The sequence below is a fragment of the Anopheles darlingi genome, chromosome X (assembly GCF_943734745.1).
Source record: "Anopheles darlingi chromosome X, idAnoDarlMG_H_01, whole genome shotgun sequence".
Taxonomy (NCBI): Eukaryota; Metazoa; Arthropoda; class Insecta; order Diptera; family Culicidae; genus Anopheles; species Anopheles darlingi.
Genome location: NC_064873.1, coordinates 2,057,320 through 2,084,154, shown reverse-complemented (window position 1 = coordinate 2,084,154; position 26,835 = coordinate 2,057,320). Strand labels below are relative to the sequence as shown.

Sequence of the window (26,835 nt, the reverse complement as noted above, 5' to 3'; positions counted from 1 at the left end):
AGTAAATCTTCTTTTTTTTTCTGTGTATGGGAACTATGATGACGAGAAATTATTGCAAGGGGAATTTCACAAATAGCAAATTTAAAGCAAAGCATGTTATTCGGAGTGTAAGCATTTCGTCAAATTTATCTCCATTGTTTTGTGATTATCCCGTATGACAAGACGCATACAATGTGGTCAGCTAATGTTTAAAACTGACCGGTTGATGGCCGGTTAAAAATTAATCGATCACTTTGTATGCCTTTTACCATACGAGATATTGGGATCTGCTTGAGTGATTCTTTTAAATTCATTTGGCTCCTAAGAAGCGAATTGCCAGTTCCTTCGAACTGCGCACGCTTTCAAAAAATGCGTAAAACAACCGACAATCTGGCCCGGAATGGTTTAAAGCATGGAAAAAGGACAATAATACTTAAAAGTTAGAGAGATGGCAGACGGGAACGCATGAGCGATGCCGCTAATAGGGCAAATTATATATTTATATATCTTCCTGTGGTACCGGTACCTACGCCACCGGTAGGCAACGGCTGTCATCGCAACAACTGCTGGGCCCCTACGCTCGTTGGTCTCGCACAGGACCGCAACCGATAGTCGTTACTATCGCGCATCATTTCCCTCTTCGGCAGAGCGACAGAAAAGCACGAGACGAGGAGGATGGGCATGGGGCGCAACGAGGCCAATCCTTGAAAAGCGAGCAACCGAACTATCTAACCACTTGCAGCCGCTCATTTTCGTTTGAACAACTTCCACCCGATTCCCCAATACCGCATGCGCCTCCCCTTCCCCCCACGGAACTATCTCTTTTGCCTTCAGCCCTCTGTAAAATTGAGTGATCGAGATCTCACACGCGAGACGCTGGCAAACAGCGTAGTAGTAGCCGACCAGCGTGGACGATCGGGCTAGCGGGGAAATGGAGCGGTGTCGAGCGAGGAAGAGGAGCACGAAGAAGGTTTGCAGTTAATGAAGCGAGCGGTACCTTAATGGGGGTGGAGGTGAAGGAAGGAAGGAGGCTCACAGGCATGTGAGATGATCCATGTAACGCCCGCCGGACGCACAATCTGTATAGAGACCGTAGCCCTCCTATCTCTCTCCCCGAGAGAGCTCTCGAACTTCTCGTAGTCAAAGGCTGGGCGGGTGTGGCCACCGGCCACGAACTTCTGTTCTGATTACACGCGGCAAGCCTGTTGGGCTAGATTGCCACGTACTGCGATCCACGAACTGTGGCACCGTGTGGGATAGGACGCATGGTGAGTAGGGGTGGTGGTAGAGGGTGTGCGGGTGGTGGTGGGGGAGGCGGTGTAGCATGGGATAGTGCAAATCGATCGGTGGAGCGCGAATAACATCTTCATTCGATGGTCCGGCACCTCGAATCCGTATGTATGTATGTGTGTGTGTGTGTGTGTGTGTGTGTGTGTGTGTGTGTGTGTGTGTGTGTGTGTGTGTGTGTGTGTGTGTGTGTGTGTGTGTGTGTGTGTGTGTGTGTGTGTGTGTGTGTGTGTGTGTGTGTGTGTGTGTGTGTGTGTGTGTGTGTGTGTGTGTGTGTGTGTGTGTGTGTGTGTGTGTGTGTGTGTGTGTGTGTGTGTGTGTGTGTGTGTGTGTGTGTGTGTGTGTGTGTGTGTGTGTGTGTGTGTGTGTGTGTGTGTGTGTGTGTGTGTGTGTGTGTGTGTGTGTGTGTGTGTGTGTGTGTGTGTGTGTGTGTGTGTGGGCGCGCGCTTGTGCGTGTGTGGGAGGATGAAGGGGTCGCAATTTTCCGTTTGATCTGCTACGAAAATGGAATCGCGACCGCTGTGTGTGCACTCAGAGCTCTTGGTTCTGGGCGCGCGAGCGACACTTTTGCAACGCGCCCGACCGTCCGGAGCGTTTAACGGTCCGTTGGGACCACCGGCATGCGCTCATCAGCGGCCCGGCGAGTCTGCAAGAAAAAAAAACAAAGAGTGCAAGGAAGGCAGGTCCGGGAACCCGTTATGCCCGTAGGTCCACGGTCGGATTGAAATCGTATTTTGTGCGTTGTCGCGCCCGGATGCCACTGGCGCATCCGCAGGCAGGAAAAATTGAGGCAGCCAAATGCGAATGTTGCACACTGCAACCAAAGATCGACGATAGTCACTTTCATCGTTAAAAAAAAAAAAAAATGACTGTCATTTAGTTTGGTGCGAAACTTTATTTCAGAGGCCGGCCACGATAGCAACCTTGTTTTGCCACTATCAAATACATGCCAACAATGCATGCATGCCCGGGGGAGCACATATGGATGACGTGTTTATGGCGCATTTTGTCCCTTCTTTTCCCGGCCGACAAGAGGCTGGATAAGAGCGGCTTTACTCTCAAAGAAAGTTTCGTTTAATCCTAACTGTGATCGGTCACGATAGCAACGTTCTCCAAAACATGGTTTAAAAATAGTTACTATCATGAATATGCGGCTATTGCAGAACTTTCGATTTGTAGCGTTTAGGAGCCGCCATCGCTAGATCGCCCCATCGATCGTTCGCTCATCGGCCCCCTTTTTCTGCACTTCCATCTGATCGAGTGTACCGATTACGTGGAATGACATGGAAGATATGCTAATTCTAACAACAACGAAACCATACACTAGAGCATTAGCGTACGGATGCGGAGCCTGTTGTTCGTTAGTCAACACGTCACCGATACCGGTTGACATTTGACTTTTGGGACGAAACGATGTGACAGATGATTTGATGTGAACCCGTAAATGGCGATGTGCGCGTCCGGGATGGCACAATTGGGCGACAAAGAGGACAAAGGCAGGGTGCGCGGTGCACGAGAGCATGTGAGCAGCACGATTATGATCGCCGAAACCCTCCCCCGGGCCCTGGAAACCGGAGTGCGCTAGTGCGCTGGTGACACCGACAAGCCGCCGGCGGCCGCCCCTGCAGGGTGTGCGTTAGTGTGGTGCGACCTGACCCTCGGGTACGTTTTCTTGTGCTCCGTGCGCCTGTCAGCTTGTATTCCGTTTCTTGCCTTGCCACATTCGTCATCCCTCGGGTTTCCCTGAGAGGGTTTCCAAAAAAAAAAAAGAAAAAAGAAAAAAAAGGTTCCGGCGGCATCTGTGTGCCGGAATGACCCCGGTCGCATCATCATAATGAAAAACAAATGATGTATCGGTGGCAGCGACGGTACACGGATGGTGTCCGGTGAACCAAAAAGGAAGACCGCGCGCTGACTGTGTTGCTGACATCGAAGATCTCGCGACGTGGAAACCGACGCTGTAAGACGATGATGATGATTGCCGTTAAGACACTCGGCACCGTGTAAGAAGAAGAAGAAGAAGGCACCGCCTGCCCGCCCCTTGCGCCTCACCAAACCGGGAATATAGTGGTCACTGGTCGGTCTTTGGGCCCGCCATCTCGCCATCCAGCCCGCTATCATCTGGTCTCTACCCTCTGCTTGCCCATTTCCGTTTCCGCCTTGACGCTGGCCGCCTACCATTCCTTAGGTGCCAGTCCGCACCGCCCCAGCGTCACCGTCACACATTACACGGACTACGAGGCGGGCGTTAACATTGTTTGCGAAGCCCTTGAAACAGGCAGCCCGGTATGCATTGGTAGCCCGCTCATCGGACCTGCACGATCGACCTCACCGGGGTGCCGGGCGCCCTATTCCCACTCGAAAAGCTCCCATAGCTTGCGTTTTGTTGATCCGCGGGCACTTCAAACTGCACTCGACGACGACGACGACGACGACGACGACGCTGTGAACGCCATGGATGTCGCCACGGCTGGGACGAAGTGCTTCCCGTCCGATCGGATCGGCTGCTAGTATCAAAATCATAGGACATATCAGAAGCAAGTACCAGTCAAAAGATACTGAATTCCCGAACGAATCGAATACTACGTCGCCCAGCACGGCTTCCCTTAATTTCACACACTTACTTAAAACAAAAACAACAACAAAAAAAACATGGCGTTAATACGTTCAGCAGCAGCTCGTTACTCGTATCTTTTGCACTCTTCATGCTCGATCGAAGTGCACGACGACGCTCACATCCGGACGGTCGGTCAATAATCGTCGGTCCCCGCAAAAGGAGAGCCCAAAAGGATATATTAGATAGATAGAGGCACCGCAGACAGGCAGACGGTGCGTCAGGGACGCTGGTGCCGTGACCCTCGTGAGCCTTCCGCGGTTCGTTACAAAATCCTTGGGGTATGGGAGGGGGGAGGGAGGGAGGGAGGGAGGGAGGAAGCGGGGCTAAACGAACCGCATCGATGCAAGACCGATTGGACCGTGTTCCGTGTGCGAAAGGTCAGGTCGTGCCGTACTGTGGGCTCTGCTGGCGGCCTCGGTCTAACGCCGGCCGACCGCACACCGTACAGCAGCGTATTGGATACTGTCTGCTCTGGATCTGGACACACACACACACACACACACACATACATACACCAGAGGGGCATTCGCAACAATTACAGCGCTGTTTAGGGGTGGGAAGGAAGGAAGGAAGGAAGGAAGGAAGGGCAGTGCAGAGCAGAGGAGAGTTCAGTTTGCAGTGCGCCGTCACCCAAAAAAACATAAATCCGTTTCCGCCGGGCCTGAACCCGGCCAGCTTAGAACGGTCGGTCGGTCGGGCAGACCACAACTGTGGCATGCAAACCGTGACGCCAAAGCGCAAGGATGCATGTTCCTGCGGTTGTTGCCGGACGCGCTCGATTGAGCTGCTGCTGCTTTTCCTGCTGCTCCTGTCAGTATCAGTAAAAGGACGAGCGCGCGACGGTGATGACAGCTCGATCTGCAAATGGCGCTTAAAGTACGATACACGGGTTGCATACGCATGCAACAATAAGGGGTTTTTTTTTGTGTGCCCCAGGAGTAGGACAAGGGGTTCTGGCAGGAATGCTTTACTGTTTGTGGTCGTGTGAGAACACGTTCAGTTGGTTCGCTGCTCGGAGCTGTCTACTCCTGCCTCCTTTGCCAGCATTGCCGTTAATTCGTTCACCATCGGTAGCGGAAAGAGAGCGAGAGAGAGGGAGAGAGACAGGGAGAGAGAGAAAGAAAGAAAGAGAAAGGAAAGGTGAGGGGGGGGAGAGCTCAACGTTGAGCGTCAATATGCGCGTGTTCAAGCTGAAAGAAGAGAACAATACACCGAACAACTGGAGCAAATCCGGATCTGGAAATGTCGGCAAAAGGGCGCACGCGTGCGCTCGCGCCATCAGCAGCATAGCATAGCTCTCTGCGAACCGCGAAAACGGGCAATAAAATTGTGTATGTGTGTGTGTGTATGTCCTAATGGTGTGTGAAAGATTCCGAGCGACCGGCAAAAAAAAAAAAACCAAAAACCGCGCAACGACCACCGTAACGACCACCCCTTTCTTGGGGGAGGGCAAGGTTAGATAGGAGCAAAGTGATGCCGGGTGACGTGACGCGGCATCCCTTTACAGCAAATCATTTAACATCCTATTTTATCCAGCAGCAGAGAGCACTTCCTACGCTTTAGTATTTGCTTCCGGACAGATACGATTCAATATTCATTCTGTTAAATAAAGTAACTTTCTGTTTCAAACATTAGGAGGTAAAAAATGCACCCCTTTCCGTTGGGTAGACCGCGTAGCCGCCAGAATCCAACCTTCCATCCTACTTTCATCATAACTTTTCATCCGCAGCATCGTTGCAGCACGACGACACACAATACTACGGAGGATACTGAGGATTGCCGCCCAAAACGTCCGCACGGTGTACTGGCATAGCTTGCCGGCTGTGCTGCTGGGCAGCACAGGAGCTGCGTCTTCCACCCTGGGACCGGGGATTCCGGAGCAAACCGCGCGCCCCAATGCGCGTTATGGTAGAACAGCAAAAAAACAAAAAATGCTCGCCATCTTTCTCTACGCTGTGCAGTTCGATGCTGTTCGATGTGCGTGTGCGTGCGTGCGTGCGTGTGTGTATCTAGGCTGTGTGTGCGCGCATTAATCGACCCGCCCTTGCCACGCCCACTTTTCGGGTCCGCCCCCCGGGCGGAGGCGGAGCTGCCGGCGTCGCGTCATTGACGTACCGTGCCCGCGATTCATTCCGGTTCGTTCATTCAGGATTCCATCGTCGGTTCATTGTCAATGTGGCCGCGTAGATAGACGGACGATCGAAGCACGACGGACACACGACGACGACGACGAGGACAACGACGACGACGACTTCGCCGACGACAACAACGCCAACCGCCGCCGCCGCCGCCGCCGCCACCACCACCGTCGCCAACCGTTTCGCTCTGCCCACGAAGCCGACGACGACCACGATCGGAACTTCGATTCTTTGGATTCGCTTCGACGACGATCCGTTCCTACCCCGAGAGAGCGTTATCATCATCCGCATCATCATCATTCGGGCGTGTTAGTGAGTGAGTGAGTGAGTGGGGCCGTCGACGGCTCCGTTGCAGTTACAGGCACGCAGCCGGCAGCAGCTACCTCAAACAACGGCGACAGGAGAATCTCGTGCGCTGCAAATCCGTACGGTACGGTACGGAAACGGAAACGGAACGGAACGGAAGAAATCCCTGAGGCCGGCCTGGCCCTTGCGTACGTGATTTAGTGTTGTGATTGAATCGGATCGAATCGATCGGGGGTGCTAAGTATCCGTCGGACACTACAGAGACGAACTGAGCGCCAGCGCTCCATCCATCCTCCCCGGGCATTGGTTGGCCAGACCGGGGCCGAGTGCGCGCGGCCTGTGCTTCCGTGGATTTGTGCGCGTTTGTATGTGTGCGTGTGTGTGTGTGCGAGTGTTAGTGTCCCAAATTGAGAAGCCGAATATACCGAGCCGTAAAAGTAGTATGAGTAGTTGTTGTTCGTTGTTGTTTTTATTGATGTAGTAGTTCCGGTTCGGAATCGAATCCTTGCTTCCGGAGCGCGTGTGCCGTAGGTCAATCCCGGATCCGGACTGTCAATCCCGAATAAGGTTGCTTGGTCTCACCAGCTCTTACCTGCACCGTCCATCCACCATCGCTCAACACACAGACACACAGCCTCCCCCGGTGTGGGGAAGAACGCGAATGTCGAACGCTCGGACTCGATGAGCCATGCCAACGAGGCTGGCAGCAGCACGCAACCACTGCGCACCGCCACCACCGTAACACACCAGCAACGGCAGTCAACCCACCATCCGCCAACAACTGCACCGGAATGCGGTGCGCTGCCGCAGTCGCCGCCGATGCTAGGTGACGCTAGGACACCAGTTAGCATTGCCGGAGCCGGAGTCAGCCAGCTTCAATCCAAGGGCAGCCAAGCGCCACACGCAAACGGCAATAGAGCGGCAATAGCAGCCCCAGTGACCAGTGAAATCCAGGACCCCTACCCGGTCCAATCAATCGCTCCGATTCGAACGCGTTTCCCGGCTACGCTCCTTTCCTCAACATCAAGAACAACTTCGCGTACCTCACAGTACCTCTAGTAGTAGAGAGAGAGAGGGAGAAGGAGCAAGAGCAAGAAAGTAGAGGGCATTTGTTGGGGGGGGAGGAAAGAACAGTAACGCAAGAAAATACTGATACCAGGATTCCGGCATCCGATCCGATCAGCGCTGGTTCGCTGTTCTTGTTGTATGGTGCCTTAGCGACCGCGCGCGCGTTGCTCCGTGTAATCCGGCACACCAGTGTTATTACCACCAGGGTACCAGCTGGGGATCAGCCAGATTGTTCCAAACCGCATAGTACAAATCCGCTACAACAGGGAGTCAGTCAACGCAACGCAACGCAACGCAACAGTAGTAGTAGTAGTAGCAGTAGTGTAAATTTTCGAGCCCGTTTAGAAGCCGTTTAGAAGCCGCCTTCCAGCCGCTTCGACGGTTAACAGAAGAAGCGTGTCCGTTCGCTGTTACGCGCGCGCAGAACTAAACCAGAACCCGGTAGGGGAGGGGGCCTCCAGCCCTTTGTCTGTGGCGGTGAATTTCGCGTGTGAAGGTGTCGCGTATCGCACAGTGTAACGTCACGAGGTGACAGAAGAGTAGAAAGGAACTACTGGAAGTGAGCCCGGCGCCGTATTTCCGGGTCCGTGGTACAGAGAGAGAGAGAGAGAGAGAGAGAAAGTGCGAGAAAGTGTGTGTTTGTGCTTGAGTGTGTATGTGTGTGTGTGTGCGCGTGTGACTCGGCCCTACAATCAAGGATCGCGCGAGGTGCAACAATTCGTTGTTCGTCCCCAACACAACAATCAGACGTGACGCCCCAGCTACTGCTGCTACTATCAACACGCAGGATCCACGCACGCACACGCCAATCATCGCCATCATCATTACCGACCGAGGCCAGAATTGGAGTACAGAGCGGAGATTATGGAGCCAGGTGAGTCGATCCCCTAACGTCCCGGGCGGGGCTTGGGGAACTGCGGCGGGGTCCAGCAGCCCAAGCAAATCCAAGCAGCAAAGCTTACGTTCATGCGAGGAGAATTCAGGGGGGATGATCGCAGGCTTTTCACCTCTCTCTCTCCTTTCTTGACCCCCCCCCCTCGCCCCACTATTGCCAGCCCTCAGCGTCTCAGAGCTATCCTGTCGAGGAGCTGACGAGCTGATGGATGTGACCGGCAAACCGAAACCCAGACCAAAGCGTGGCCGATCCCGGGCCCGGGAAGCGGCATCTCTAATAATGGTTGGCCAGTGGGCAAACCTGTTTGTGTACACACCGCCACACTTCCCGCCCGTTCCGCGAATGGAAGGGAGAACATTCGAAACATTCGTTAATTTGTTAACTCGGCTGTCGGCTACCGTCTGCCACCTTTTTGGGAGGTCCTGGTGCGCGTAGCTCGCGTACCCACTGTTTGAGCTTCTGTTTCGCCCGCCCCTGGGTCTACTGTTTGCTTCCTCCTACCGTTTCCTTCTCGTCCGTCCGTCCGTCCGTCCGTTTCGCCGGCTTTCGGTGGCCAACCGTACCGGACCACCGGTGGCCAACCGTACGGGCCAACCACGTGTTTACACACTTCCGTGGTGCGCGCCGACGCGCTTGAGAATGCCGGACCTTTTTCGGTAAAAACGGCTGGAAATCAACCACTTCTCGTTCTCGTCGTCGTCGTCGCGGTGGCGGCGGCGGCTTTGGACCTTCCATGATTGCTACCTGTTCTTCCCGGAGCTCCCGGAGCCTAAACCTGTCTCCAGTGCTTCCTCCACCTTCTCCTTCTCCTTCTCCTTCACCGCCACAGCGGACATCGGACGAGGGTATAGGGTTACGTTGGATTTGTTGGCTACCGTTTGGCATTTATTGGCGCTTGCCAGCGAACTGCACTCGGCCACCGGTTGCGAGTTGAACCCCGATTTTTCTTCCTCCATCAGAGCCGTCAGGAGCCGGAGCCAAATTCAACCACACACTGAGACACAGGACGGTTGGGTCTATGGGTAGTACGCGTGCGCGCGCGTGCGCCCGCGCGCCCCAGTAGAAGTTCGAAGACGCCCCACAGTTTGTTGAATCTTACTCAGATCGGATTGATTTGCGGGCAAAGCTTCCGGCGATCCGGGTTGCCGTACCGGAATGACACCGGACTAGGGGTAGCGCAATCAAGGAGGTTGTCAAGGAGGCTGTAGAAGTTCAGTTCTCTTGTTGAAGTTTTTATTTTGATTTTTGGAAATCCCCGATACTCCCCCTCATCCCGCTCGAATCCTCCACACGTGGGGGGTGGTGGTTTCGCCAAAGTCGTTGCCTTGAAGATGAGGAGATAATCGAGATGATATCGATAGTTTCTTCCCCCCTACCTCGGTGTGTGTGTGTGTGGGCGTGTGGAGCGTCAGCGCCCCCCCAGCAAGACACGGGATAGGAGCTCATTTGTGTCTTTACCGATTACACGGCCCGTTGCACACCCGGTGCTTGCTTTTTGGGATGTGGTGTAGTAGGTGTAGTTGAAGTATTACATAGTTTTAATTTAATTACCACCGAGTGGCGTGCCGTGGTGTACAGCTGTGCGGAGTAAAGTGCGGCGCGTGTGAGGGCGTATGAGTGGAGTACAAGGAGCCTGCTCCCAAGGTCGCTCGTCTCTCGAGCAGATGAACAGATGATGACACAGCATGATCCATGGTCCTAGTGCTCTTTACTGCTATAGAGAGCTGAGGAGCAGCCGAGAAGCATACTCGACAGAAGAAGACAATGCACCCAGATTTCTTTTTGGGCAAATTACTTAGCCTATCGTCGCACCCAACATACATACACGCCACGTTTGGTCGAAAGCATGGTGCCTTAAAGCCATTGCTACACCAACGCCGCGTAAAGCACCTTTGCGCGTTTAATAGAAATCCCTTTTGTCGCGCAAAGCGGATTCAAATTTCGCCCTGTCCCAAGGGCCAAGCGGGAAGCGGGTGCCCTATAGAGGCACTTGACCATGAGTGTGTGCTGAACGGGTTCTATCGGCGATTCAAGCAGCAGCAGCAGCAGCAGCAGGCTCCCGGCACCTGATCCTGATGGTGAGGTCGGAGGGCAGGGCGTAGCGCATCCGTTAAGGCTATTATCGATTATTGGTAATTATCCATTCAGGGTCCAAGGACCCGTTTTCAGGGGGTCCCCCGAAAGCTGCTGGGCCGCGAGAGCGCGTGTGGCATCGTCGTCGTCGTCGTCGTCGTCGTCTTCCGTCGTAGTCGTAGAGTCGTACCTGGGCAGATGGACACTCGAGCTGACACGCGGCGCGAACCCTTCGAGGACGACGATGATGATGATGATGATGAAGAAGGGAATGGCTCACTGCTTTGCGGTGACAGAATGGTAATGGTCTTAGAAATGGATTCGGGTCAGTTTTCTCCGTCAGACCATTCCCGATTACCAGTGTCAATGTCTTTGCCACACACACACACACACACAGATAGACACACGCACGCACGCACGCACGCTGCGTACTCATCCTATTGTGTGCGCGCTGATCCGGATGCCTAGGAGAGGCATCCTCACTGCAGACAGGCAGGCAGGCAGGCAGGCAGGCAGGGCTCTTGAGGTCTCCAGGCGGTTCGATAAGCTGTCAGCCCAGCGGTTGCCCTAGGGGAAGGAAGGCGGCAGGGAAGGCGTCTTCCCTAGCGCGGCTTCCCTTCACGCCTTTCGCGCTCCTTCTGCTCTGCTTTTCCACCTCCTTCTTTTCTCCTTCTTCTTCCTCCTCCTCCTCCTCCTGCGCTTCCTTTTTGCCCCCTTTCCTTTTTTTTTTTGGCGAGTCCTTTCGGGTCTTCGGGCTTCGGGCCGATATCATGTTTTTAATATTTTCGTGATCCTGATCCGATCCCGGGATCCGATCTCCGCCAGGCTTTAGTGAGCCTCTCGAGCCGACCCCAGGGGCCCCGGAATTCGCACCCATCCGAACACCAGTACGACCGGGAACAGAGCAGAACCGAACAGTCCACCCAATACCATTGATACTTTCCGCCTTTCTAGCGTTTAACGCACCCCGCTTACGGCTTGTGTAGACCATTGAGCTGTGGACCCAAGCGGCTCTCAGAGGGGCTGCTTTTAGTGCACATTGTTGTCGAAATTGTTGCGCGCATTGTTCTGCGTTCCGAGCGCACCAGGGCCAATGGAAAGTGGAGGAGAAAAACGGAGCGCAACGGAGAAAGTAGGGATTAGAAATTGATCTGGCCGGCGCGGCACTCGAGAGTAAATGAGTAAATCCTCTAAACCGCAAAATGTAGCAGAAAGGATCTCGCCCGGGGGCCCGGCGGCCCGGAGAAAGGATCAGGCGTAGCTGAAAACAGGATGGAACGGAAGGGAGTGAGAGAGAGAGGGGGATGGAGAGGGTGAGCAATTTTTCAACAGCTCATCAGCCACATCATAATCAAACAGAGCTAACGTGCTACGCGTCTACACAACACGCAAACCCCCTGGCGTAATCACATCCCAATCATCGGTGAAATCCCTCTCGAGAGGTCCTTGGTGGTGGTGGTGAGGGAGTGAGCTAGAAGTAAAGGGAGAAAGAAAGAAAGAGAGAGAGTGGAAGAACGATCCCTTTTGTCTGTGGCTTGCCCGTCCAACATTATTCCATCCAAGGCGGTCCGTTTCTTTAAGGTCGCTAAATTCGGGGATTCTGCTCGATCTGCTCGAGCTGCTTACGCGCACAATCTGGCCCATTCCTGGGGTGGGGGGGGGGGGGGGCTCCCCGACATGCGTCAGCGTCAGCGCAACGCCTCGTCGAGGCCTCGAGGCAAAATGGCGGCTTAGGAAAAACAAAAAATTAAAAAAAATTAGAAAAAAATCCCAAAAATCCCAAAAATCCCGGTCACGAGAATAAAAGGACTGACGACGTGTTCGCCGTCGTCGTACCGGGTGAAGCATGGGGTTGGGTGTTTGCCTCCGAGTGTTGGCTTCTGTGGCCTGCGCGCGGCCTATGGGAAGCTGCGGCGTCTCGCTGCGTTGCTCCGGTTTCACACGCACGAACCTCCGGCCACACATTGTGCTCAAGCGTGTTGACTTGGTTTGTGTCTCTCGGGTGTGTCTGACCCTGCGGATGCCTGCCCGATTTTTTCGTTGGGTTTGGTAGCGTTTAGTGTGGCGCAGCGCAGCGCAACGCCGATACTGTCTGCATGTTAGACGAGCAAACTCGTCAGTGGACGACGTACTGGAGATAAATCGAAAAACCGGATACGGAAGGGAAAGGCACGCGGTTCGGCCCCAATTTCGGTCGGTCGGATCATCCAGCATCTAGCATTCTTGTATAGGGGACGACACCCCCCCCTGGAGAGCCAAGAATTCCCCTGTGCCCGGGGAATCACTTAAAGCGCACCCATCGGTCTATCGGAATTGGGAATCGCCATCTCGCTCATCTCTACCTCCGTGCCCCGGCGATAGCGAGCGACTCGATTCGGTTCACCGCAATCCAATTCCGCAACAAACCTCCCTGCCAGGGGGAGAAAAGGGAAGTGCCCATCAGCATCAGCATCATCGTCATCATCATCATCGTCAACATCATGATGCTGTAGCCCCAGCTCAGCATCAACTTCCTCCCCCTTCTTGCTTGCTATCCTGTTTAATGGTTCGCTCTCTCGTTCCTCCGTCTGTGTGTGTGTGTGTGTGTGCTGGGGCGTGCGCGTCACTTATCACGTGCCCCTCCTTTACCCTTCATGACTGGCGTCGACGATTTTCGGCGAAATTTTCATCAAAGGAAAGGAAACACACACACACACATACAAGAGCGCGCGCACTGGCGAACGGACCCAAAATCGATATCCATTTCCCGCCATTTCCGTGCCTGCGTTCCGCGTGCCTATCGAGATGCCTATCTCTGGGCTATCGGCTACTAGCACCACTCAACACCAGGGTTCGGGCGCTCCCGGGATGTCTTATCAGTATCCTCCGTCGTTCGTTTCGTCATTTTTTTTCTCGTTTTTCTCTCCCAAATAGAGTAGCAGGTGGTACACCCGGGGTGAAGGGGGAGTTTTAGGGAAACCAGAGAGAGAGAGAGAGAGAAAGAGAGAGAAAGAGAGAGGGAGGTTTGTAAAAAATTAAAATCAAATCCCGGAGAGCGCAGGAGCATAGGTCGGCAAATCGGTCTACAATCCGCACGCCTTAAAAGCCCGTACGCCTGGTGCTGGCTGGCTGGCTGGCTGGCTGGCTGGCCAGACAATCGTCCACAAAACAGTGGCAGTTGTACCCGCCATCACCACAATCACCGGGGATGGAGGATTTGGAGGGAGAGTAGATGATGCGAGATCGAGATCCTTATCGGCCGTGACCGCGCGCGGTTCGGGTTTTGGCAATTTTGTGCCCCCTTTTTTGCGTCCGGCTTCCTCCCGGTAGCAGCCAGAACACACGTCTAGACGCTCTATCGGGAGCAGGCGATCAGCATGGGCGCAGCGCTTGGCATAAAGTGCATTTTCCGATTGTCCTCGCAATCCCTGGGCGGAGGAAGAGGAGGAGGAGGAGAAGGAGGAGGAGATAAAATAATTACTCTGCCCCGGCCCGACGATAACCGACGTCACTCACGACACTGCGTTGCTGCCGTTGAGAGTGTTGTTGTGTTGTGTTGTGTTGTGTTTTTTTCTTCTTCTGTTTTGCGCCGCTGTTTTTCCCCCTCCTTTCGTCTTCGCGGTGGATGGATGTGTTACATTCTTCCCTTCCGCATTTTCCGCACCAACCACCACCACCACCACCAACCACCATTATCGTAGCGATCGTATCGCATCGGGTGTATGGATTGCAAGTGACGTGCGTTTGTTGTGACAATCGCAGGCCACAGGCAGGCGGACAAGGGCTCGCGCGCGCATTTTCATGCGGCTGTCCTTCTATGTCCTACACCCTTCCCCGAACAACTCCCTGAACAATAACAGTTGCGGCGCCGGGGGGGGGGGGGGGGGGGGGGGCAGACTCTGATCCGGATCTCGTGGCTCCGGCGATGATTTTGGGCGCGATAGTGTAATCCGGCCGGCCCATGCCGAGATTGCTCATTGCTCGATGGAAAAAAAGATGGTGCCAGATGCTGGCTGGCACATGGAACGCTGGCCACCAAGGTGTGGACAAATCTGTTGCCCTTTTTTTCAAACCACCACCGTAATGTGCACGTGTGCGTGTGTGCGTGTGTGTGTGCGCGCGCAACACAATGAGATGTACTTTGACTTGGAGTACTACAATCGGACCACGCTCCTCCTTTCTCTCCTTCGCTGCATTCAATTAGTCACGATTAGATTCGTCGACGGTGGAGCAATAAAATTAGAAAATGAAAGTTACGTCGTAGGTTACGGCACCGTCCAGGCCAGGCAACCGATGATGATGATGATGATGATGATGAAGGATGGATTCAGAGCGAGCGAAAATCTGTCCGGCACCAAGGTATTCCCGGGTCGGATACCCGATGGAGCGCGCGATCTCACTTAGTCGTGTGTATGCTGTGTGTGTGTGTGTGTGTGTGTGTGTGTGTGCGTGAGTGTGTGTGACTCGAGCCCAGGTTCAGCCATCAAGTCATCGACCGGGAGATGGGTTTGATTGTTGCTGGAAGATACAACCCCTGCCAGCGCCCCATCGTCTCTTTCGCCGTATTAATATGTGTTTTGTATGAGGGCACGCATCTGTGTGTGTGTGTGTGTGTGTGTGTAAAAAGGTGAATACCTTGGGTGCGCAGCATTCTCGGTGCTCCGAACACTCTGGAGATGATGAAAAGACCCGATGCAGCAACAGCAACAGCAACAGCAACGGTAGCAAGGATCAAGATGACTTTCATTTGGGGGGGGGGAGTAGCCGGGGTAGATGAAATTCGATCTTCTCGTCGATCTTCGTCGATCGATCGAGCCCCTCGTCGTCGTCGTCGTCGTCGTCGTCGTCAGCGAGCGGTCTTTGGCCAACTTTGGCCCAGATAAAACCGCTCGGTGCAAAATGCCGGCGACCGGGAAACGTCAGGCACCCGAAAATTGAAATCCAGCGCCCGTGACGCATGGTGCGAAGGACACACGCACGCACATCCTCCTAGGGCTGAACATGAAGCTCCCGCTAGGCTTCGGTATTTGCTTCTTCTCCTGTTTGGCTCCTGTGTTTCCGTTGGGTTTCTGTTTTTTTTTGCTGTACTTCTTTCATCCCTTTTGCCCCTTTTGGGCCCCTTTTGAGCTGTTGCTGTTGGATGCGCGTAATGCGTGCGTAAAAAGCCAGTCCTTTGCACGCACGCACGCACGCACCGAGAGAAAGGTTGCGGCTGCGGCTGCGGCTGCTCCTTGGTGGAAAGTTTGCGGTTTGGCCCATATATATATATATATATATCCATAACCCTCGGTACTCCTCGGGAACCAGAAAATGGATTGCGACGGTGTTGACGAGAAGCCGCGGCCCGAGGGGCTGGCAGGGGTACCCATTCTCGGATCGGCACCTTAACACTCGGCCCTGGTCCCAGCCTCAGTAGCCACAAGGCCAGTGCGATATGCCCGGCAGCAGCCCGGCTGCGAACGGCAACATTCCGGTATTCTCGGCTGGACGCGGCTACTTCTCGGGGAATTTTTCGGTCGTCTTGGACTTACGGTCGGCAGAGGCACAGAGAGAGAGTGCGGGAGCGAAGTCCAGCAGCAGCTGGAAAAAGGGGCAAGCAAACGGAGATAGATTGTGCGAACGAGCGGCACAAGAAGCGCGAGGCGAAGCAAGTCAATACTAAGGAAACGCGGTGGCCGTGGCCTCCATCGTCCTCCACCAACCGTCCAGCCCCAGTCCAGCCAGCCAGGCAGTCAGCCAGTCAGTCAGTCAGCCAGCCAGTTAAAGGGTATCGGATATCCAAATTGGAGTCATCGGAGTCACTGACAGCAGCAGCAGCAGCAGCAGCAGCGGCAGCAGTCGAAGCAACCGAGCAGCCTAAACAGCAAACCCGGTGGAGAAAGGAGGGAAAGGGGGGGAGGAGAGAAGGAAGGCAAGGTTCTTCTCCCGGGACCTGTGCTGAGTTTGTTTGTCATTTGATACCTCGATTAATCAAACCTTCCTTCCAGCGGGAGTTCCTTCCAGTAGGAACGTTCAATCAACCGCGCGTACGGCGCGTTCGCGCTGCGTGTTGTGCTCGTCGATCGCATCCGCCAGGCCACGGCGGGCACGGCGGGCTCTCGAAAATCCGAGGCATCGGATCCGAGCGACGAGTTACCGGCTACCGGTCTTTTTGTTGCTTTTCGGTCCTCGCTTCGCAGGAAGCATAAGCAGACCCCGGACGTTCGAGAGGGGAAGGGTGAAACCGCTTGAAGTGGAAGTTTGGCTCCACGGATCACGCCCCGATCACCTGACATACTCTCAAATACGCTCGTCTCTCTCTCTCTCTCCCTCTTTTTTTTTCTCGTGCTTGCTATGACCTGTCCAGCGGATTCCTTAAATATCCGTCGTCCACAGCACATCGCTAGTAACATTAGTTGGGAATAGTTGTAGTTTAGTGTTTGTTTGGGGTCTTAGCGACTCGGGATCTTGGTAGTAGTATTGGAGACGACAATATATATGGGATCGGCATTCGGTACCTCAGATTCGATGATCATTAGTAGGTAGTAACGAAACGAAACACTCAAAACACAGCCTTGTCTACGATGTGCAGAGAGCCGGACCGTCACAATCCAGGATATCCGCAGGACGTTTTTGTTGTACTCCTAACTGATGCAGCCAGGGACGAGACCGGGTCCGAGTTGTCGTCGTCGTCGTCGTCGTCGTCGCCATCATTACCGAAAACGCTGCCCGCATCGCGAAGAGGGTGAACCTTGTCTCCATTCCTAGTTCCCTCCCGTTCAGCCAAAATGACAGCGACGACGCCACCGCCGCCGCCACCGCCGCCGCCGCCCGGTCCGTTGATCGCATGATATGCGATTATTTATATTTGGATGACATTTACGTAATGAATTGAGAACGAAAACATAATAACACGAATGTGCGCGCATCACATCGCCCCTTCCTCGCTTCCTCGAGGAAAGGCCCGCCGCCGCCGCCGCCGTTTGCTCTCTCCCCCTTCGCTTCCCCTCCGGGTTTCCGGTTTTTCCGAGGCTCAAAAAGGGCCGACTCATTTTGCGGGTCGCCTGCGCCCCGCCTGCGCCCCTGAGCCGATCTGAAGGGGTCGGATGTCGAGATGCCGGAGTGCCAGGCGTAGTAGGCGATCCCGACCGACCGACCGACCGACCGACCGACGACAGGCCAGCGCATGACGAAGATGAATAATGGGTCGACCGGGGACTAACGCTCTGGACTAACAAGTTGTAACTTCATCACCGGCTCGTCATCAGCATCATCATCATCATCAGCATCTGGATGCCAGGGGCCCCAGACCAGTCGGCGGTGACGGCGGAAACTCGGCGGTGACGGCGGAAACTCGGCGGCCTCCGGAAGGCCTCGATTCGACTCCTACTACCACAAGGCAAGGACCACGACCGCCGTCACTTTGTGACCTCTCTCCCTCTCTCTCTCTCTCTCTCTCTCTCTCTCTCTCTCTCTCTTTCGCTGCTTTCTTTTACACACACGCACACAAACCCCTCGGTCGGTCTTTGTCTGGTGACAGATTCGTGAAAAGTTGTAATTTATTATCTTCAATCTGGCGCGCCCTGGGTCTAGGGACTGTGGAGTGCGCACCGATTCCGATCGCCCAAGCACACACACACGCGCGCACACATACACAGCATGGAACGATTTGTTGCGTTTTGTTCTGTGTTCTGGGGCATTGTTGTTCGGTTGAAGTGGCCTTTTGCTGCCGTGTAACTTCACCTACTCTGTTTGTTATTGCTACCTCCACTCGCGTCCTTTCGGTGTGCCTCAGCCGTGAGGCGCCAGCCGGGGTAAAGGGGCCTACCCTGAAAATCAGGCCATCAGCGGCCCAGGCACAGATAGTAGCCAGTGTGAGTTGTGCGATTGTACACAGAAGCAGCAGCAGCAGCAGTAGGGAAGACGCGCCGCGAATCATCAAACAAATTGACGCAGCGCAATTTCATTTAAAGGTTTGGTAATGGTAACAACTGACACACACATACACACACGCGTACAATCACCATTAAAAAGCAACAACAAAAAAACGCAAAGGAAAAAGCGAGGAAATCGGGCTGTGAGGGGTTTGCAGGCGTAGCGAACGACAACGGCTCCGGGCATGATGATGAGTAGGAATGATGATGATGATGATGTCCCAGTGGGAAACATATGTTTGCAGCGATTTTAAGGGATGTTCCCGCTGCTGCTGCATCCCATCCCGGGGGATGAAGTGAAGCCCCGGAGGGACCTGGACCCCGGGACCTGGTTCCGTAGTGCGCGCGTCAAGTGGTTTTCCGCCCCCTTTCGTTCGCCCCGCGTTCGCTGACGCTGACAATATGTAGTGGCCGGTAATGAACTGTCCTGCTGTGCCCAGTGCCCAGACCCTCCTCGAAGCCACTTTTTGGGCCATCCACGTTTGTGAATGGAAAACGGGTGACTTCCGAACCGGGAGGGGGGGTAAGGCACTTGATGTAAATCGCTTTGTTGGACATCGCATCTTTGAATCCCCTGGATGGAGAGGAGGCTGGTCTCTGCGCTGCTGTCTTGCGGTCCGGTCATTTCCGGTTTCCCGAGCGCTGCCTTCTGCTGAAGAAGACAGTGTGCCCGAGTCTACCGGCGAGCAGCTGAGTGGATCGGAATGTTGGGCTCGCTCGCTCGCGTCCGACGTCCTGACGTGCTAATTGAAAACGGTATCCGCTGCGCTACGCTGCGATGGAGCAGGGTAGGGGGGGGGGGGGGGGGGTAAAAGGGTGCAGAAGCTTCCCCTTAGACAGACCACCACCGTTTTAACCCAAGCGCGCTCTTAATTAGCGCGAGCGAGCGATCGAAGGCGCGCACCGGCTCTTCGGCGATTCACACCGGAAGCAAAACTCTCGCACAAGAGGAGGGGTAGGGGGTGGAGTGGTGGTCCGAAACCGAATGCCCATCCCCAAATCTATCATTTGTTCGATAGTTTCCTTTTCCTTTTGTGTCTTAACCGTCGACAACTCACAATGACACAAATGAAAACAAACAAACAAACAATGCTATTCAACATTAAAGTCATTAGGACCGGAGATCGGCAAATGTTTGAATGTACTAAAATGGGGCGTCAAAAGGGTGCGGTTAAGGATAGTCGCTTTTATAGTGCGTGGGGCGCGCGACAAGAGAAGACAAGTAATCAATTTTCAAGGTTCATGAGAAAAACATCCTCATCATCAGAGTTTATTCGAAGCAATCACATGTGTTCGAGTGCTGTTTTGAGCTGTTTTTTTTCGGGTACGCTCGGTAAGATCATTGTTCAGCAACCAATTGCGCGTCTCTTCCATTGCCCCCCCCCCCCCCCCTCGATGCCGCTTAGCTAATCTTCTTTGCTTCTTTTTCCGGACCCCGGGCCCGGGACCACAAGAAATCACATTACAACAAATTTGATTATGGCTCTACCTCCCTCTCTCTCTCTCTCTCTCTTTTTTTTTCTTTCCCTCTCTCTCTCTCACGCTCTCCAGAACCAGCCTGGAGCCGGATCCATGGGTGCGGGCCACCGTACATCACTGCTGAAGCTGAAGGTGATTATATCCACCTCCCCGAGTGGGAGCTACTCCTAATCCAAAAAGAGGGAGGTTAAAGAAGCCGCCATTGCCTTGGGGGGGGGGGGGGAATCCTACGGAACGCACACATTCTTACGACGGTTTGGAACGGGCCCTTGGAGGGTTCGAGCAGGCTTAGCCGGAAGCCGCAATCCCGCAAATCATAAAGAGTGACCTGAAGGGAAGGCGTGGACCTAAAGGAGCCAAGAGGAAGCAAGGGGATGGAAGGGGGGGTGGAAGTGTGGTGGTTGTGACCACACGCACGCACCCACAACACGCAACTGCATCGGCATCGGCGGGTGGGTGGAGTGAGGACTCGGATTAGACCATTAGCGCACCGAGACAAGATGGCGGCCACCGGCACCGGCATTTTTCGGGTGTCCGGGAGGGAGGGTTAGGATTAGTAAAATCGGACCATGAACCACAGACACACACACAGCCCAAGGCGACCGGGGCCACCTTTCACCCGCACCCGCAATAGTCAGTGTCTCTGATTCAATTAGCGTCCCCCCCGGGGGGCGGACTTTTCCACCATTTCTCGAGCCCCGAAACTGAACAGGATTAAGAGGGGGGGTGGGGAGGGATTTGAGGAAGAGGAAGGGTAGTAGTACGTACGGTCCGTTGGGATAACGCGGGGTGCATTATTACATCACGCTAATTAAGACCGTTATTGACGCTTTCATCAACATGATAGGCAAATAGGCACTCGCCTCGCCCTCATTCCAGCTTCCTGAACCAGAAAGCCCCGTCCTTCATCGGGTCCTTGGGTCGGTTTGCGTAAACATTGCATTATTTTCCACCCAAGTCCAAGCTTTTTCCCTTTTCCGGTGCCCAGCCAGCCAGCCGGCGGATAAACATGAAAACCCTATCAGCTAATTTTTATCCTGCGAGCAAACAAACGGGCACACAACTCGCAAACAGCGCGCGCGCGTGTGTGTGTGCGTGTGTGTTTGTGTGTGTGTGTGCTACTTGCTCCCTCTCGCTCTCGAAGTCCTTCGGCATGCAGCCTCATTATCGGCACTAGAGCACCGATCGCTGCTGCTTGTCTTGCAAGGGGGCCCCGTGCTCTGTATTGCTGCAGTCTGCTGGTGCTGATGGTAGTTTGCATCGGTTTTCCCCCTAGTCCGTCCGTCCGTCCGACCGGCAGCATCACCGGTCCGGCGAGTCCAATAGGGTCCCCTGTTTTGGCTCGAGATTTCGGTCGTTTGCGCTGCGACAACAAACGCGACGACAGAGGACGACACGGTTTCCAGGAGTGCAGATCCCTGATCCCGGCCACATACACACGCACGCACACGCACGCACAAGGCCCGGTAGCACGGCGGCATGTTTGTTTTCATCTTCTAAATTAACTTGTAGCTAAATAATGTCGTTTGTCGTGTCGTGTTCTATTGATTTTCCCCCTCCGGCAGCCGGATTGTTTTTGCCCGCTCTGCCCTCCTGTGTGTGTGTGTTCGGGTGTGTGTTAATGTCGTTCGTTTGCTTTTCTCCTTTGCTGCTTCCAATTTCCTGTTCCTTCTTCCTCTTCTGTGTCTCTGCCCTTCCTTTTGGGTGTGATCGTCCGCTATTTCCTGCCACCGGCCCTTTTCGTCATCCCTCGCCATACAGCAATGATCCTTGAATTGTACCGAAAACACACCGGGACACACACACACACACAATTTATACCGGGGCTTCCAGTAGCCCGATCGATACCAACGTCAACGGACACGACACGCCGCAGATCGCCGATTCGGTTTCGTGAATCTTGAAAGCAAACACTACTACTGTACACTAGTACAAGATAAGGCACTCGTTCTACTTCAAATAGTGATTTCTTCAAATTTGTAATTTTTATAGGTTGTCAGCACTGTTATTGACAACCATGGCAAGTTTCACGTCAGAATATTCACTAGTGTTTGAGATACGTGCTTGCTTGTGAACTGCTAATAGTGCATTCTTCGTTTTTCTCCATCGTCGCAAATTTTTAAGCCAAGAATTTGCATTAAAAATATTTTTTCTGCTGCGAATACACCAATGCGAATGGTACAGAATGCCCTTAGTGACGATACTATGTCAAAAAAAGTATTTACAGTTGGTGCAAAGACTTCCAGGAGGATCGAGAACGTTTTGAAGCGGAAGAACGCTCTTGTCAACCACCAACGACAATCGATACAGCTCACGCCCCAAAAACTTAAAGATTTGGTGTTGGAAAACCGTCGATTAACAACAAGACACTTTGCTGATGATATTGGCATATCAAACATATCCGCTAATTACATTTGGGAGGAATGTTTTTCATCTAAAGCCCGTCAGCGCTCGATCACGATAATGCACCATAGCTCACACTTTGTTGGTTTTTTCTGTGACTTTTTTGCCAACATTTTCTCTCATATCGTCCCAATAAAACCGTATGCGCCTGATTTGGTTACATTTGGCTACATCTGGCTATTAAACAAGCCCAAAAGTTCGTTCCGGGGACACTTTTTTGAGGTGCTGAAGGTGCCCTTCCTAAAGACGACATTCTCGTCAGCATGGGTGCATTGTGTCTTGGGAGGGATTACTTTGATGGCGAAAAAATTGATTTGAAAGAAAAATCGAGGAACCTTAAAAATACATCCAATGTCACCTTATTTTTTGGACACAATAGTATGCCGAACTGTGTAGTTTTTCATATTTTCCCGGTAAAAACCTATACCTGTTAGCATCTGGTCATAGAAAATAGCAGAGAAAAATCATCTCTGTATCCTGATACTTCCTGGAAAATGCATTTTTTCGTGTGTGTTCACTATTTCGCTTTTGCAAACAGACTGCTACGGTTTAAAACGATTTAACTTTTGCGCAAATCCCGCTGAGGTGCGGTGTACATTGCAAACCTTTACTACCGCACGGACATTCATCCAAACCATCCGATTTGAGCACCAAAAGTTGCCTAATCATTCAAATTACGGTCCCCACCAAGTACAACAGGACAATCGGTATCGTCCGTCTGCCATCATCATGCCAACGAAAATGAAATGAAACGCTTTGTTCGATCAACCGAAACTAACAGTAGATGGCGGGACGGGTGGGCGGTGGGAAGGCACATGATTCAATTAGCCGGCCTGCCCCCGGGGGGCGGCACCGAACCGCGACCGAAATGACGATCCAGCAACAATCATGCATCACGGATAATGTCAAGAACGGTTACGAGCAGCATTATCGAGCAGCAGCAGCAGCAGCAGTCAATGTGGTCTCTCTGGTCTCTGGGCTCCTCGAACGCCTCCCCCTCCAGGGCCTGTATGTGACACGCGATAAAATCGCGGCCAACTTCTTCTTCTTCTTCTTCTCGGCATCCCTTCGCAGGGCGTACAAATTACGTCCAGCCCTGCGATGCGATCCTTACGCTGTCTCGCCAACCAACCTGCTGCCGCGATAGTCGATAGCCAGAATCGAAAGGAACGGACGGACGGACGAACACATGTACACGCTACCGGTGCAGGGAACACACACTCGGGGGGTCGGCTCCCCGGGTGTCGTAAATTTTTATTGGCCATACTTAACGTGGAAAACCCGGCCGAAATCCAATCGTGCTCAACAAGTACCTACCAACGCCCGCGCCGCACCGCACCGCGCCGCGCGCTTCACATCTTCTTCTTCTTCTTCGTCTTCGGCGACCTCGGAACGACGATTACTAACATTTGCCAGCAGCAGCAGCAGCAGCAAGGGGTTGACAGCGAGCGAGCGTGCGTGCTGCTGCCGGCGCTGCCGATGCTGCGACACCACCAACCAGCATCGCACCGAGCTGAAGGGCGAAGCTGAACATAAAATCAAACGATTTATGGTAGCGGGCGGACGGTGCAACGCTGCCCTGCCCTGCCCTGCCCTGCCCTGCCCTGTCGCTGCCACCCCGAAGGAACGGCCGTCCGGATGAACAGATTTATCGCGGGAAAAGTAGCGTTCGCCGCTGTACTTGCCACTTGCCACTACCACACGAGAAGCAAACTAGAAGGAGTACTGTTACCCTGCGTTTCCGTTTCCTCCCGTTTCTTCCGAGGGCACATGTGTGCGTGCGTGTGTGTGTGACAGTTCGGGGGGGTGAAAACGGCGTACCGTACGCAGCGCAGCGATGAATAATGGGAGTGCGACGGTGCGACGGTGCGACGGCGGCCAGACATTTTTCGGGCCCCTACGGAAAGAGGTGGAGGGGGTGTGGAGGGTTGCGATAACATTAGTTTTATGTCAGTTTTATAGTCCTTTCAAAAACCTAAACCACCCCTCGCCGGGGCCCTCTTCCACCCCCTCGCCACACACACACCCCTGCGATTTCGATTGCGATTTCTGATTCTCTCTGCCCGTGCCCGCTGCGTCACCGATTTGTTGGCTGGAGTTACCATAGCCTAGGCTGCGCACGCGTATGTGTGTGTGTGTGTGTGTGTGTGCTGCTACACCCCATTCAACGATTGTTGGGAGCCGGGCCATCGGGCAGCTAAAATGCTAAAATGCCCGAGAAAGGGTAATGCGGCAATTTGTTATATCCTGACCGGGTGACCATTTGTTGAACAATGGTCGTCCCGGGAGCCCGGGTAGGGGACGGAGACACAGACGGACGACGTGTGACGTTGTGCTAGTTCCTTCGCTGGAAGCCAGAACGTGGTTCGAAGGAAGGGGGGCTGGAGACGACTCGACGCGTCATTCCCATCGCTCGCTCGCTCGTCGTCGTCGTCGTTGTCGTCGTCGTTGGTCGCCATTTAAAGGTTAGCGCCACTAAACCCCCCCCATTGGCATTTCACAGGAGCTCCCCTTGGGAGCGGTTTCGCTAATTGAATGTCCTTTTGGTCCTTTTTGGCACCTTTAGCGTCGTTGGTGTGAGCGCGCGCCGCAAATGGATCGCCGATCGTCATGTCGCTCACATGGGCAAAATGGCGTTTACGCTCCACTGCCACTAACACTGGAACGGGGGGGGGGAGGAGGTGGGAGGGGAGGGTGTTTTAAAATTAGTGTCCTGGCGCCAATTGCGGGCCACCAGGCGAGTAGTCGCGAGCGCTGCCGGATCCGGACCAGAACGGAACGGAACGGAACGGACGGTTTTTGGCTTTTAGTTTTGCGTTTTGTTTTTATTTTTTGTTTTGTCGCCGCCTTTTGCGCCTTACCTCCGCCCCTCCGCCCCCTTCTTCCATTCGTTTATGGTGCGTTTGGCGCGCTTCTCGGTTCGGTTCGGATTTCGAAATTTGCTTTCGAGATGCGCCACCGAGTTTTAGCAACCGAACCACCGCCGGCGCCGTGGCCTCGATCTAGCTCTAGCGGTGGGGGAGAAGAAGGGGAGAAGTGGCTCGAGAATGAATTGTTTCAATAAAAGAGAGGCAACCGCACCGCACGATCCCCGAAAACCGATCCCGAGACACCGAACCTCGAGCTCGAACAGCACACTTGACACAACTCGGCTCGTGACGTAAGCGCGCGGTTGCGGTTCCTCCGCCACTGCTGCTGCGTGTGTGTGTGTGTGTGTGTGTGGGTACGTGTTCTGCTCCGGCTCACAGAATCGCAGTAGCACGCCAACAGCAACAACTGGAGCGGTTACATCATACAGGCTGCTTCGCCTGTGCTCGGTTGTTGTTGTTCTTACCACTTGCAGCAGCAGGAGGAGGTGGCAGACAGACGGCGGCAATGGTGGCAATGGTGGCGAAAGGCGCAACAAGTGGGCCGTCACCGATCTCCTCTCCCGGCTAGCCGTACGGTCTTCCGTCATCGTCGTCATCGTCGTCGTCGTCGCCGTCGTTGTGGCAAATCGAGGCCAGCCAGCCAGCCAGGGGGGTGTACAGCTCGGTGCCTCGATCGCGCACCGATCGGAAGGAGGTTATGTTTCGTCTGCGTCGGTCTGCGTCTGGCCGGAAGCGATCCGGATCGGTTTCGGTCTGGACTTCTGGACGGTCACCAAGAGACCGAATCGATCACGCCAAAATCGATGCACCAGGGTGCACTACCACCAGCACCAGCTAGCATCGTCGTCGCGCTGTCTGATGCCGGTCGGGATTCCTGGCCTGGGAGCTGGAATAATACAGACCACAGGCCACCACGAGGGGAATGTGCCGTGGTTGCGTGTGAAACGCCAGCACCCCCGGGGCACCAAAGTCACTAACTCCACAGATACGCACACACACACACGGACACACACAAGCACAGGAAAACGGGGAATGTTGGATTATAGGCAGGGAAGCGACAGACAAAACCCCTCCGATGGAAGCGGCCCTCGCCCCGTGCCCCGCCGTAGGCCTCGATTATGATGATTATGCGCCCGTTGCTGATGATGATGCTGTTGCTGCCCGTTTTTGGGCCGACCAAGTCTCCGGAGTCGCGTCCGGAGAAAGCAGCTAAAGGACGTTACGACGTCTTCTACGTACCGCCAGCAACAAGGGGGTAACGGTTGGCTGTGCTGGCTTTTGCATCCTTTCGCTTCCCCCTCCTTCCCCTTCCGGGGAAAATGCCAAAAATGCTGTCCCTGCCTGCCGGTTGCTCTGAAGTGCGTTCCCTCGGGGCCGCTCGCGAGCGCAGAATAAACGACATACGGGATCATCGTTCGAGGGGTTGCTGCTGTTGCCGCTGCTGCATCCTTTTTGGGCAGACAGACCAGGGACACGAAGAAGCAGAAACCGAGAGAGGGAGGAAGATGGAAAGTAGAAGGGGGTGGGCGAGTTGAATGTAATTTATCCCGACTAATTCAACAATGAAGTCAAGCAGTAAAACCACCACCACCACCACCACCACCAACCCTATTGCACTACACCCCTATTGCAACCCCTCGGAGCAGGCCCAGGAATGACATTTCCCCGCTGCGCCCGCGGGCTCGGAACCGATTTCACGACTCAATCATACGTTTATTTAATTACAACCAATCGAGTGATACGGACGCGGACGCGGCGCAAGTTTTCCCCCGGGGGAGGGGAGGAAGGGGCAGGGGGAAATGTCGCACTCAGGCACCCCTTCCCACCC

General features: G+C 54.1%; 1 protein-coding gene across 1 annotated transcript in view; it reads left to right on the top strand.

The window, feature by feature from the left end:
- The first annotated feature begins 8,001 nt into the window (after positions 1-8,001).
- LOC125954466 (paired box protein Pax-1-like) overlaps positions 8,002-26,835 on the top strand; it is a 50,688-nt gene continuing 31,854 nt past the window's right edge. The window contains exons 1-2 of the mRNA XM_049684838.1: positions 8,002-8,269; positions 19,807-19,866. Of these exons, the coding sequence (XP_049540795.1) occupies positions 8,260-8,269; positions 19,807-19,866 (70 nt within the window). The 5' untranslated portion in view covers positions 8,002-8,259. The remainder of the gene's footprint in view (positions 8,270-19,806; positions 19,867-26,835) is intronic.